Source organism: Ranitomeya imitator, chromosome 2 (genome assembly GCF_032444005.1).
Source record: "Ranitomeya imitator isolate aRanImi1 chromosome 2, aRanImi1.pri, whole genome shotgun sequence".
Lineage (NCBI taxonomy): Eukaryota > Metazoa > Chordata > Amphibia > Anura > Dendrobatidae > Ranitomeya > Ranitomeya imitator.
In genome coordinates this window covers 416,199,929-416,213,384 of record NC_091283.1, presented here as the reverse complement: position 1 = coordinate 416,213,384, position 13,456 = coordinate 416,199,929, and the positions used below count along the sequence as shown (strand labels likewise).

Below are 13,456 nucleotides of genomic sequence, written 5' to 3'. Positions count from 1 at the left end.
AGGGGAAAGTCGAGCAATGGGGAGGCCAATTAATAGAGCATTGCAGTAGTCCAGGTGGGAGTGGATCAAGGCGACAGGGAGGGTTATTGTTGTTTTCATGTGAGAAAAGAGTGGATTCTAGAGATGTTCTTTAGGTGTAAATGGCAAGAGTGGGCAAGAAATTGTATATGGAATGTGAAGGAGACATCGGAGTCAAACATAACACCCAGACAGCTTGCCTGCTACTGGGGTGTTATTATGGTGTCAACCACAGAGAGGGAAATGTCAGATTTTGGGAGGTTAGTAGATGGCGGGAGCAGAAGTAGTTCAGTTTTGGAGAGGTTGAGTTTCAGATAGAGAGTGGACATGATGCTGGAGACTGCGGACAAACAGTCACTTGTGTTCTGTAGGACAGCGGGGGTAAGGTCAGGGGATGATGTGTATAGTTGTGTCATCGGCATAAATATGGTACTGAAAGCCGAATCTGCTGATGGCCTTTCCAATTGGAGCCGTGTAGAGGGAGAAGAGAAGGGGGCCAAGGGCTGAGCCCTGAGGTACCCCGACAGTGAGAGGAAGAGGAGATGAAATGGAGCCAGTGAACAGAACACTGAAGGAGCGGTCAGAGAGATAGGAAGAGAACCAGGAGAGAGCAGTGTCCTTAATGCCTAGTGACTGGAGCCTAAAGAGTAGGAGAGGGTGGTCAACAGTGTCGAAAGCTGCAGAAAATTCGAGAAGAATGAGCAGAGAGTGGTCACCGTTACATTTTGCTGTCAGAAGGTCGTTTGTCACTTCAAGTGCAGTTTCTGTCAAATGTAGGGGGCGGAAACCAGACTGTGAAGGATCTAGGAGGGAATGTGTGGAGAGGTAACGGGTAAGGCAGGAGTAGAACAGGTGCTCCAAGAGTTTAGAGATGAAGGGGAGATTGGAGACCGGTTTGTAGTTGTTTGTGCAGGATGGGTCGAGGGCAGGTATCTCTAGTAATGGAGTTATGATAGAAGGAGGAGGATGGGAAAATGCCCGAGGATAGGGAGAGATTAAAGATTGTAGTTAGGTGAGTTGTGATGACTGGAGAGAGAGACTGGAGGAGATGTGAGGGAATGGGGTCAGTAGTGCGTGTAGTCGAACGAGAAGAGAGTAGCTTGGAGATGTCTTCTTCTGTTATGGGATCGAATGTTGAGAGTGAGCCAGGGGAAATGCTGGGAGGGATGGGAGTCACTGCACTTGGTGGCTTCGAGCAGATTTCCTGACGGATATTATCTATTTTCTCTATAAAGTGGGAGGCCAGGTCATCAGCATAAATGTCTGTGATAGGGGCTTGTGCTTTTGGACTGAGTAGGGATTGAAAAGTGTCAAAAAGTTTCTTGGGGTTGTTGGATAGTGAGGAGATCAGGGTGGTGAAGTAGGTCTGTTTGGTGAGGTGAAGGGCAGAATTATAGGTTCTTAACATAAATTTGAAGTGTATGAAGTCTTCTGGTGTGTGAGTTTTCCTCCATAACTGATCAGCCCATCTAGAGCATCACTGGAGAAATCGGGTTTGCGATGTGAGCCAGGGCTGTTTTACTCTGTGTTTTGAGGTTCTGGGGTGAGGGGAGCTACTTGGCCAAGGGTGCTTCTAAGAGTGTCGTTGTAGTGAAGTACAGCCAGATCAGGACAGGAAAAAGTGGAGATTGGGGACAATGATGAGTGTATGGAGTCTGAAAATGTATGGGGGTTAATAGCATGTAGATTTCTGAATGTGTGGTAGGTAGGAGTGTGTTGGGGTGAGCAAGGAATTGTGAGTGTGAAGGAGAGAATGTTGTGGTCAGAGAGGGGAAGCGGTGAGTTATTCTAGGTAGGAGATGGAACAGAGCGGGACAAAGACCAGGTCAAGGGTGTTACCGTCTTTGTGTGTTTCAGAGGTTGAGAGCTGTGAGAGGCCTAGAGAAGTGGTTAGTGATAGAAGCTGGGATGCAGATGTGGAAGTGAGGCTCTGAATGGGGATGCTGAAGTCTCCCAGGGTAAGGGTTGGTAGTTCTGAGGACATGAAGTGTGGCAGCCAGGCAGACAAATGGTCCAGGAAGTGGGTGGGTGAGCCTGGGGGTTGGTATATGACCGCTATTCTGAGGGAGAGGGGACAGAAGAGCCTGATGGTGTGGACCTCAAAAGAAGGGAATAAGAGTGATGTAACTGGGGGGATGGCCTGGAAAGTGCATTGTGGGGACATGAGTGTGCCGACTCCACCACCATGTCTGTTTGTGGGTCTCAGGGAATGTGAGAATTGTAAGCCACCATGGGAAATGGCAGCATGAGAGACTGTGTCAGAATCCTGAATCCAGGTTTCCGTGAGGGCCAACAGATTAAGAGAGTTGTTCAGAAAGTAATTGTGTAGGAAAGGAAGCTTGTTACATACAGACCATGAATTCCAAAGGGCACAATTAAAAGAAGGAGATGGAGTGCAACTAATATTAATAAGGTTAGTAAGGTTTCGATGTGAGGTAGGGTAAGGGATTAGGTTGGGGGATGGTGGACGGTTGGGAGAGATGTCCCCTGAAATCAGTAGGAGTAGGAAGATAAAGAGCAAGTAGTTTTTGGAATTGTACAAAGTTGTATATATCATCGAATATGGTAATAACTGATGCCAAGAGACCTAAAGTACAAGTCCCCTGACTCTAGGTTCTAGCAAAACCACTGTTTGAGAACTGTATGGAATGGTCCTCATGGCAATCTGTGATAGACATGTATCCCTAGTTGATAAGTTAATCCCTTCTATGATATAAAGTTGACAACATTAATTGTGAATTTCTCTCTCTAGAACGCGTTGTACCAGTCATCCCATGAGGATGAGAATGACGTACAGACAATCTCACACAAGTGCCAGGTGGTGAGCCGCCAGCAGTATGACAAGATGAGTCACAGCAAGCGCTACCAAGATCGGCAGAACCTCTACTACCTGGCAGGAACTTATGACCCAGGAACTGGGCGGCTGGTGACCGCAGAGGGTGTGCCAGTGCTGTGCTGATATGCCACGATGGGAGTTAACTGGGGGAAGAGGGTACCACTTAACTATACAGCACTTCTTCTTACATTAAAACAGGTAGCATGGACAAGTCTGGAAATCTGTACACTAAACTTCACACATCAGACGTAGTCATGGCAAACTGATACGCACAAGTCCTAGCCACCCAAACAGCATACAGAGTGTGCACCGGCACATGGTTGTGTTACACTAATATGAGACGCCAGTCTCCGATGCATCTCTGTCTCATGTAAGTTGACTGCTTCTGAAATCAGTAGATCTTTCTCCTAAAGAAAGGACCTGGTTGATACATTTCTCAAAAATAAAAATATGTCCAGATGATGCCCAAGGCACTTGGGGCATTCAACACTACAGGAGAGCTCTGACTGGTAAAATTGGAGCTACTCTTCCCTTTTTTATTTTCTTTCTGCATCTTATTTTTGTTCCATTTAACCTATGGCACCTTGGTTCTCACATTCACTGCTGGACAGACTCCACCAAATATTGGGACGCTTTGAAGACATGGTGGAAAGGCCAAATTTCATGGACCACCTTTAAGAGCCTAGAAGGTCAATGAAAGTTCTTAGGTCTCAGTCAAAGTGGTCCTATGCCACTTTTATGGTATTTTTTACCACTTTGATTACATCATTGGTCAACCTTCATACCCTGGTGAATAGAGTTTGACCAGACCCCGGTCCATATGGGCTTCAAACTTGGGCAAATTTTGGCTCAAAATTTTGGATGTCGAGCATCGGCCATGATATAGATGGTCCCCACACCATTTAAAAAGTTTGTAAACACACTGTAACACCTGATATCATAATATAATACAGACCTACTGATTGCAGAAGGGCTATGTACGGCCATGCTAGGAAATTCTTTACTTTGATACCTGCCTAAGAGATATATGCTCATCTAAGGCTTTACACTATCAGACGACTATTCAAACCTCAACATAGCACTTCAAACACTACAGAAAATTTATGAAAAGCCTATAATAATGCAAGGTGCTAGGCAGAAACCGTTCCAGAAAAAAAACGCTCCATTCTCTGCCCCCCCGATATTTCCTAAAGCGTAGACGCGCGGAGCATATAAACTGCTGTGAATCCAATAACAATCACCCCATCATCATTTTTATTTCAGAATTTTGAAAAGCAAGTATCAAACTAAAGATTTCCTAGCCAAACTGCTCCATCCATTTTACAGTCAGTTTTTTTTTTGTAATTTTTGTAAAAAAAAAAATTATTTTATTTTTTATTTTGTGATTTTATTTTTTTGTGTATTTTTATTTGTATTATTCCTAATTTATGGTCAACAGCCTCAAGTTTCAAGCCATATTCTCCCCAGTACCTCTTAACAGCTTTTCTTCCTGAAAGGCAAGATCAGGTGTAATAATATTCTATTTATTCACTGTGTAAATACTGAATTTCTTTTGGAAAGTTTTTATTAACAAAATGAAAACTACAAAAAAAAATCCTTTAAAAACATAAATTTCAATTCAATGGAAAAGAAAAATTCCCCCTTTTATTTTGCTGTCGCTGAAATATAAATTATGCACTGTGTCCTTTGGCAAGGCTGGGAATATTAGGAATTCTGTATAATTTGTAATTATAATAGGGGCTACAGAGAATAAAAGCACTTGGGGACTTGAAGGGGGGATGGGACAATGAGAAATATCTAAAATTAAAAAAAGTCACATTTAAATGCTTTTATTGTTAAAATAACACCAAATTCCTGGAAATATGTATATAAATTGTCTGAAATATTTTTTTTGTGTTGTTTAAGACATTTTTTAAGGAAAAAAAAAGTTAAAGAAAATGTATTGGGAATGTCAATATGGTCCGATGGAATAAAAAAAAAAGGAAAATATTCTATAAATATATATTATATAAATGAAGTGTGGCATCATATTTCTTTTTTGGGTACTATAGAGGGAAGTGTAAGTAACTTGCCCTGACCTACCACATGAGTTTCATATGATGTTTTGTATACTTTCACATTTAAACGGAGTGTCCAGATGAGCAAAATTATAAGTGTTCTTTTAAAAGAAAGTAACACAAATTACCAATATGGTTCTTTTATCTTAGGTGTCCAAATCGTCAGTTATATATGCTAGTCAAACTTTAGGAACTCTATTTACGGATCCATGCTGGACCTCGCTTCCTTTTTTAGCATGTGACCCAAGTAAGTGTGTAAAGGGGCCGGCTTACTGCTCCTTTGCTAAGCCAGCTTCTATCTCTTTTACGGATGAAGCATAGTCAAAGAAGGGGGTTGGCTTCACTATGTAAATGAGCAGTCAGTCAGCCCCCTTCATACTCATACTTCATTCCATATACATAAACAAAATTATACATGCCTAAAATAGTAATTTTATCTGCACATAATTTTCAGTAAAAGGACTCAGTGGGGACAAAAAAAAAATTTCTGCTAAAACTCTTTGCCAACATTTTTGAAAATGTTTTTGCATGGATCCATATGCATAGGTGCAATATTTTAATCCCCATTGACTAAAACTGCATAAACACAAAAAAAACAACTTCATACATATGGCAGCATAAAGTTTTAGGAAACTCTATCAAATACATTTTTCTGTATTATGGCCTCTTGTCACTTGAAGTAATGTTTATGTTGTCACAAGCTTAAAGAGGATCTTTCACCAGTTTGAGCATGCTAAACTGGCCATATCTTGGAATAGTGGCTGCAAGGCTGAGTAAAATGTAGTTTTTATTTTATAATTTGTCTTCTCTGTTGCAGAGATATTGACTTGTAAAGTTTAGATTATAATTTGAAAAGTCCAAGGGCTAGTTACCAGAGGTTTGTCTTTGGTGGCATGTACTTCTGCCCCTGTATGTTGTTGACCAATAATAATAAGAAAGCAACATACAGGGGAAAACAAACACACCAAAATAGCTTAGCCAGCTTAGAACTGACTCTCATATGAGACACGTAATAGACAGACCTGCACTCTTCACTGGTCTCACTAAGCTATTTTGGGGAGTGTTTTTTTTTGTTTTTTCTTTCCCCTGTTGCCTCAAACAGGGGAATAACTACATGCTCCAAGTGAAAATTCTCTGTTGCTGCCTAGTTTGGCTTTATCATAAATTCTAACCTAAACAATCCTTGCTAATATCTCCACAGCAAAGAGAAGAAATTACAAAAATAAAAGCTACATTCTACTCATCTGAGTAGCTATTATTCCATGATGTGGCTACTTTAACAAGCTCAAATGGGTGGAAGGTCATCTTCACGACTACATTAAAACATTAGCTTCAGTTTTACATGTGTGAGCATGTTGCAAGATGCAGTAACGTGTCAGAGGCAGAGTAAGGGTTAACATGGGGTTTACTTTAACAGGCATACTCCTCGCAGGGAGAAAATGTGGAAAACAGTATAATTGAACAAGAGGTTTGGCACTCAGGGGAAACGGGTATAGCGAATAAGGTAGAAAGTTCAAGAATAGCAAACTTTATCAGTCCGATGAAGCCAGAATGAGTTTTTCGGGATGTGAGTGTTGGTGCCAATGCCATAGCATGTAAGAAGTCCAGTGTAGTCCTGGAGAAGATGGCGTCCTGGATCCTGGCGGCGGCGGTGATTCCTCGTGGTCCGGTCGATGGTCAGCAGCTTGAGAATTGACGAGCGGGGCAAAACACAGTCTCTTTCCTTGTCAGAGTCCGGAGACAATGAATGATTGAAAGCAGGTATGATGGGAACCACTCACTGCTGGTGACTCAGCTTTCCCGTCGGTGTGTGCGTGTATCTATGTCCTGACTGCGGGACTTGTCATTGATGTCAGCGGGGACCAGTCACGTCTTTGTCGGCGGTCTCTGGTCGCGGCTGTCAGATCCTTCTGGCTTGGGCCTGCTCTGTCTGGATGCTCTACAATAAGAGCCCTGACACTGCCCTCCTGCGCGCTGCATGTTCCCGCTAAGACTGACTGATTTCCCACACACTGCAGCTCTTTTAACTTAGCCACGCCCCCTATTCCTGAGTGCTGATGTCGGTTCGGGGCCTTAAGCTTTCCACCATGCAACCTGGGTGACAGCCCCGACAGTTGCGGATCCATCACGGAGCAGGTATGCCTGATCTGGGTCTTCTCCTTACATTCTCCCTCTCTTAGTGCTCATTCCACAGGCGAGCTCTTGCAGTATGCGTTTACATTCTCCCACTCCATGAATGATTTGTTATCAAACAAAATGATCCTGATCAAGCCGGTTAGGGGGTTTTCCTACTGTGAAATGTTCAGAATGTCGTAAATTAGGAGTTTCCGTCGAATCCAGTTGGGTAGTTGAATCATGCTCAACTGATGGGGGCGGGGACGCGCCCAGTCTTGGTAAAACAGCCATTTCAGAAATCTCAGGAGTCCCAGGGGTCTCAGATATTTGCACTCCTTTCAGCCCCACTTGCGGTATCTCCGGACATTCTTCTTCTTCACAATCGCTATTGACTAAGGCAGTGTTCCCCAACTCCGGTCCTCAACAGCCACCAACAGGTCATGTTTTCAGGATTTCCTTAGTATTGCACAGGAGATTGAATGCTTGCCTGTCCAGGTGATGCAATTATCGCCTGTGCAATACTAAGGAAATCCTGAAAACATGACCTGTTGGTGGCTCTTGAGGACCGGAGTTGGGGAACACTGGACTAAGGGAAGGCTCTCCAACGCTGGGCTTTTCCTCTTTTTCTAAGACAAGGTCTTTGAATACGCAGGTGCGGAGCATGTTTCTGTGTACTATACGAGTAGGGGCATCTTCTCCCTCAGGCTGGACTTCACAGATGGGTTCTTAAGGGTTGACTCGCCGCTTCACCCGGTACGGTGTTTTCTCCCATCGATAGTCAAGTTTATCTTGAGGCTGTTTCTCTCGTATCAACACCCGGTCTCTGGCCTGTAGAGCTGTCCCTCGTAGAGGAGTAACCTCAGAATGCTCCAACTCTTGAAACCAGGTCTGCACCAGGCGATGTAGCGTCTGCAGCCGATGGCGATGTTCTCGTACCCAGGTGGACCATGGGTAGTCCTCATCTGGGTCCAACTCCAGCTCTGTGATCCCTTTGCCTGGTCTGCTGAAGAGCAGGGTGTAAAGGATGTACCTTGTGGTGCGATGTACTCATTTGTATATACCCACACCAGTTCTGCTACGAATTCAGGCCAGCGCACCTTACAATCTTCCACCAATGCTCTCAACATTTGGATGAGAGTCCGGTGGAATCGTTCACATGCTCCATTACTCTGAGGGTGGTAAGGCATTGTCCGAGACTTTCCAATTTGGTACATACGATGCAGCTCCTTTATTACTCATGCGAGAAAATAGGCCCCTGGTCCCGAGTGTATCCTCTTCGGACGGCTGTACACCAGGATAAAGTTCTTACAGATGGTATGGGCCGCGGATTCTGCAGTTTGATCTCGGGTCGGAGTCACAACGGTAAATTTAGTGAAATGATTTGTCATTACCAAGCAATGTTCATATCCTTGATGGGCCGGGCCAATTGTCAAATAGTCAGTCATCAAGACCTCCAGTGGGGCCAAGGTTACAATAGTTTGCATGGGGGCCCTCTGCTCGGCAGGTTTAGACAAGTCACAGCTCATACAGTATTGACATACTTCTTTGACCTCAGTCCTCAGTAAGGGGTGGTAAACAAATTTCTATAGCCACTGAAAGGTTTTCTCCTGGCCGTAATTAGCTCCTTTCTCGTGTGCCTCTATGGCCACTTTGTGCAATAGTGCTTCAGGAATCACCACTTGCCAAGTGGCTAGGGCTCACTGCAGCTGAATTTTCCGATACAACAGTCAATTTTTTAGGTGTAATCTCTCACATTGCCGAAGAATTTGCAGAGCCCCAGGAAACAGGGCTTCTCTCCCATTCCTGCTAAGCGGATGTTTGAGTGCCACCCACTGTCAAATTTGTGCAAGCTCTTCATCCTCCTGTTGAACCCGCACCCAGTCGTCACGAGGTTGTCCCAACACATTTTCCTGGGGCTCTGCTTCTACCTGTACCTGTGTAGCTGCCAACGTCCTGGCAGGATTCCGGAACTCAGGAAGTTCATCAGCCTCAAGTTCTTCATCTCGGTTGGAACCAGCTTCTCGTGTGTTACTCTGGATAACGCATCTGCACATGTGTTTTCGGCTCCCCTTCTGTAGGCAGTCTTATACCAGTATTTAGCCATTCTAGCCACCCATAGTGGGCTAACTTTGCGTTCTCTAGGTGGGCCTGTGGGTTGTTGTCGGTGAGCACCACCACTTCAGACCCCGACCGGTATTCCGCGAACTTCTCCGTCATAGCCCACACTAATGCCAGCAGCTCCAACACTTGTTCTAAATGTTGCAAGTGTTCTTCGAACGTGGCGGCATATACAATTATATCATCTAGGTAGATCAAAGTGGCTTCAAAGTTCAGGTCACCCAAACACCATTCCATGAGTCACTGAAAATTTCCAGGAGCGTTAGCCAGCCCGAACAGCATTCTGTTAAATTCAAACAAGCCCATGGGTAGTATAAAGGCCGTCTTCACTCGGTCGTGTTCTGACATTGGCATTTGCCAATAACCACTGGCCAGATCTAATGTAGAGAAGTATCTCGCGTGTCCCAGGGTGGATAAGGACTCCTCAATGTGGGGTAACGGGTATGAATCTCGCACATTACAGGCATTTAAATTGCGATAGTCTATGCAGAATCCTGAGTGCCGTCTTTCTTCCATACTAGGACTATAGAAGCAGCCCACGGGCTTTGGCTTTGCCGGATGACACTGTTCTGTAACATCTGTGTGAGCAGAATATTGGTAGCCATATTCATAAAATTATTTCTACTCCCAACTTCACCATAGAATGTGCTCTTGGCTCGGCCGAGTGGAAATGTACTTCAATCCAATATTGCAGCCAGCATGCAGCCAGTGGGTAAGGAAAGGGTGAATCAAACACCCAAAAACCCCACCTCCATGGCTGAAGATTGTTCCCTCCAAATTCAGGTGACAGTGTCCCTTTAATATAATATGCCAGACTCCTTCCATTTTGCCATTCCATCTTTGGCCTCATAAATATTGCGTTGTTTGGCTGAATCTTAACACATGTTTGGCTGTATTAAGAGTGGGTTGAAGATCGGTGTTTCGGCGCTGCTAAAAAGAGTTAAGAGGGTAACGGAGCCATAAGATACATCAATTGTATTTATTTAGCCCTACAATACCAGCTTATGTCCCAGTCATTGAATACATATTGACTTTATGCAAATATACAAAGGTACAAATATCCATCAGATAAGGAGTTCCTCACCTAGATTTAAGGATGGTAGTGTCTTTGACATTGTCTCAGATTACCCATATCTTGGGAAACATCTGTAAACAATTTCCAAAAATGTAATTTGTTACAAAATGTGGTGTTAAAGAAATTCTCAATATTGTGGCCTGTTCATATATACTGTATATACAGTATATTCAGTATATATTCAGATTCCTAGGAGGGTTTACCCTTCGGCTTATTGTGAGGAGAGTCATACTTCGTGTTTATCTTCACAAAAGCATTGCATGATTGATTACTACAAGATCAAAACTATTGGACAGGAATCAAGATCAGATTGGGTAGACAAATTATATTAGGCTTGGGCTATCTTAGTTTTCTACAATGTATTCTTCCATCTGCTTATGTACATGGCATTGGAGCACACAGGAAAGCAAAGAATGAAAATCTGCATTATTACAGAAAGAGATGAGGCTGCTGCCACCGGAGTTTTTACCCTATTATTGAGTGTAACATGTGTTGCTGCTGTCTATGAGGCTATCAAGCTGGCATCCAAAGCCAAAAATGATGCCAGTTCTCCCCTGAATATTAGCTTTCATAACGCTAATGACCTATCCTTGTGTAGAGAATGGGTACTCTCATTGTAGTCTTGAACACAACAGGATCATTTTTCCATCAGGCTGGGTCACGTTGCCAAAAAGTTCACTTGCGTCCAAATAGCTTTGCAGTTGCCAAATAACGGCCCAGGAATCAGGAGTGGGAATTCTATGCTTGGTTTTTGGACTTTGCAGCTGAATGTGGACACTGCTCTTTGGCAATATTCGCCAGTTGGCTTCATGAGTCGATGAGTTCCTGTGGATTAAGACCACTCCAACACACTTAGTCCAAACAGATGTTCAGTGATACACAGTGCGCCATTGTAAAGGCATGTTGGATGGGGGGGTGGCTTACCCCCTATGGTGAGTTGGAAAAAGCAAGTCCATATTAAAATGCACTTTGGTCAGTTACAGAATTCAGACTCTTTAAAGGGAACCTGTCACCCCGTTTTTTGAGATTGAGCTATAAATACTGTTAAATAGGGCCTGCGCTGTGTGTTCCTATAGTGTATGTAGTGTACCCCGATTCCCCATGTATGCTGAGAAATAACTTACCAAAGTCGCCGTTTTCGCCTGTCAATCAGGCTGGTCAGGTCGGGAGGGCGTGGTGACATCGGTGGTTCTTCCTCAGCTTTACGTTGGTGGCGTAGTGGCGTAGTGGTGAAGACACAGCGCGCGATCTGCGCTGTCATCCCTTTCGTCGGTGGGGGCGGCCATCTTCCTGGGGCCGCGCGTGCGCAGATCGAGTGCTCTGCTGCACGGGGCTTCAGGAAAATGGCCGCGGGATGCCGCGCGTGCGCATTAGAGATCGCGGCGGCCATTTTCCCAAAGCCGAGATGCAAACTCGGCTTTGGGAAAATGGCCGCCGCGATCTCTAATGCGCACGCGCGGCATCCCGCAGCCATATTCCTGAAGCCCCGTGCAGCAGAGCACTCGATCTGCGCACGCGCGGCCCCAGGAAGATGGCCGCCCCCACCGACGAAAGGGATGACAGCGCAGATCGCGCGCTGTGTCTTCACCACTACGCCACTACGCCACCAACGTAAAGCTGAGGAAGAACCACCGATGTCACCACGCCCTCCCGACCTGACCAGCCTGATTGACAGGCGAAAACGGCGACTTTGGTAAGTTATTTCTCAGCATACATGGGGAATCGGGGTACACTACATACACTATAGGAACACACAGCGCAGGCCCTATTTAACAGTATTTATAGCTCAATCTCAAAAAACGGGGTGACAGGTTCCCTTTAAAGGGGTTGGCTGGGATTAGACAGAAGTGGTTGTTTTCTTTAAAAAAAAAAAAAAAAAGTACCACACCTGTCTACAGAGTGTGCATAATTTCGCAGCCTGGCGTCATTCACTTTAATGGAGCCAAATGGTGGTATCAGACACAACCTTTGTCACTGTGTTTAGAAAAAAGCAGCATGTTATTCTCATCCCAGAAAAGAGGCTGAAATGGATAGGTGATGGGTGAATACAGCAGGTAGTGGGGCATGCCCTTCACTTCTGTCTATGGCAATGGCAAAGATAGCCTAGATCAATTCTACGCACTGCTATTTTTATATATTTAGTACCTTAGACTTAGATTGGAGCAACATCAGCCACTCCATACAATTCCTCCCGGTCATGGTCTTGCAGCTTTTTTTTCTCCCCTTCATCCCTAATGTCTCTCACTGCCCCAGAACTGACCACTTCCAAGACTGGCAATACTCAGACCACATTTATCTGGTGACCCCCACAGAGCTCTGCAAGCTGTGTCTGTAGTTATTGCACCCCATACCTTTTAGATGGTTGCTGTCTGATTATTTGGCCGATCGTTTGGCCTACACCTATCTACTTGACTCTCCCATAAACAGGAGTGCTCCTCTCCTGTCTCCTCAATGAGAGAGCAGCTGCTATACAGCTTCAGCAGTGGCTTATCTCTTAGAGAACAAACGCATTAGCAGTCTGAAATCTGACTTGACATTAGTCAGCCAAACCTGTCAATATTGGTGGATTTGGCCAACATTAGTTTAATGTGTATAGGGGACATACAACTTCCCTAGTCTTACAATTCAGCCATCCAGAGAAAATGCTTTCATTCTGTCACTAACAAGAGTTCTCAGCAGTGTTACTTTGATCTAACAATGACTATTCATGCAGGTAGATTATGTGAGAAATCCTTCTTTTCAAAGTTCATGGCAGTGACCGAAACCAAGAAAAAGATTGATTTGGGCATGAGAGTATTGGATGTGACACTGGAGAATTGTGTAAGGATAGGAGGGACCAGGAGGAACTTATGAAAGGGAATGGTTTAGGTCCAAAGACCTGCGTTTAAATGGTCTGCACGTGGTGTGAGGGAAACTTATGATTGGTTTACAAATAGAGGTAGGCCTGAATTTGTTGATTGATGGCATGTCCCTCAGCTGGAAAAGCTTGTTCTCACAAGAGAGAAGCGGAGTGAGGGAAATCTGACCTGTGTAAATACTTAATGGTCGTTCACCCTGACTGCTCTTAAGGTACCGTTACCGAACGGCGCTGACACAGTCAGTGCGGGAAGCTGACGCTGGGGGACGTGACAGACATCGGAATGTGAGTATGCACTGTTTTTTTTTTTTAACTTTTACAATGGTAACCAGGGTAAATATCGGGTTACTAAGCGCGACCCTGCGCTTAGTAACCCGATA

At 44.5% G+C, this 13,456-nt stretch overlaps 1 protein-coding gene across 6 annotated transcripts in view; it reads left to right on the top strand.

The window, feature by feature from the left end:
* BAHCC1 (BAH domain and coiled-coil containing 1) overlaps positions 1 to 4,871 on the top strand; it is a 131,357-nt gene extending 126,486 nt beyond the window's left edge. For 5 of the 6 annotated variants that reach the window (XM_069750758.1, XM_069750762.1, XM_069750760.1 and 2 more), the window contains one exon: positions 2,771 to 3,119. In XM_069750758.1, coding sequence (XP_069606859.1) covers positions 2,771 to 2,977 — 207 coding nt within the window. In that variant the 3' untranslated portion in view covers positions 2,978 to 3,119. Of the gene's footprint in view, positions 1 to 2,770 lie in introns of all 6 variants that reach the window. The other variant, XM_069750759.1, reaches the window with a different exon arrangement.
* Positions 4,872 to 13,456: the final 8,585 nt, after the last annotated feature.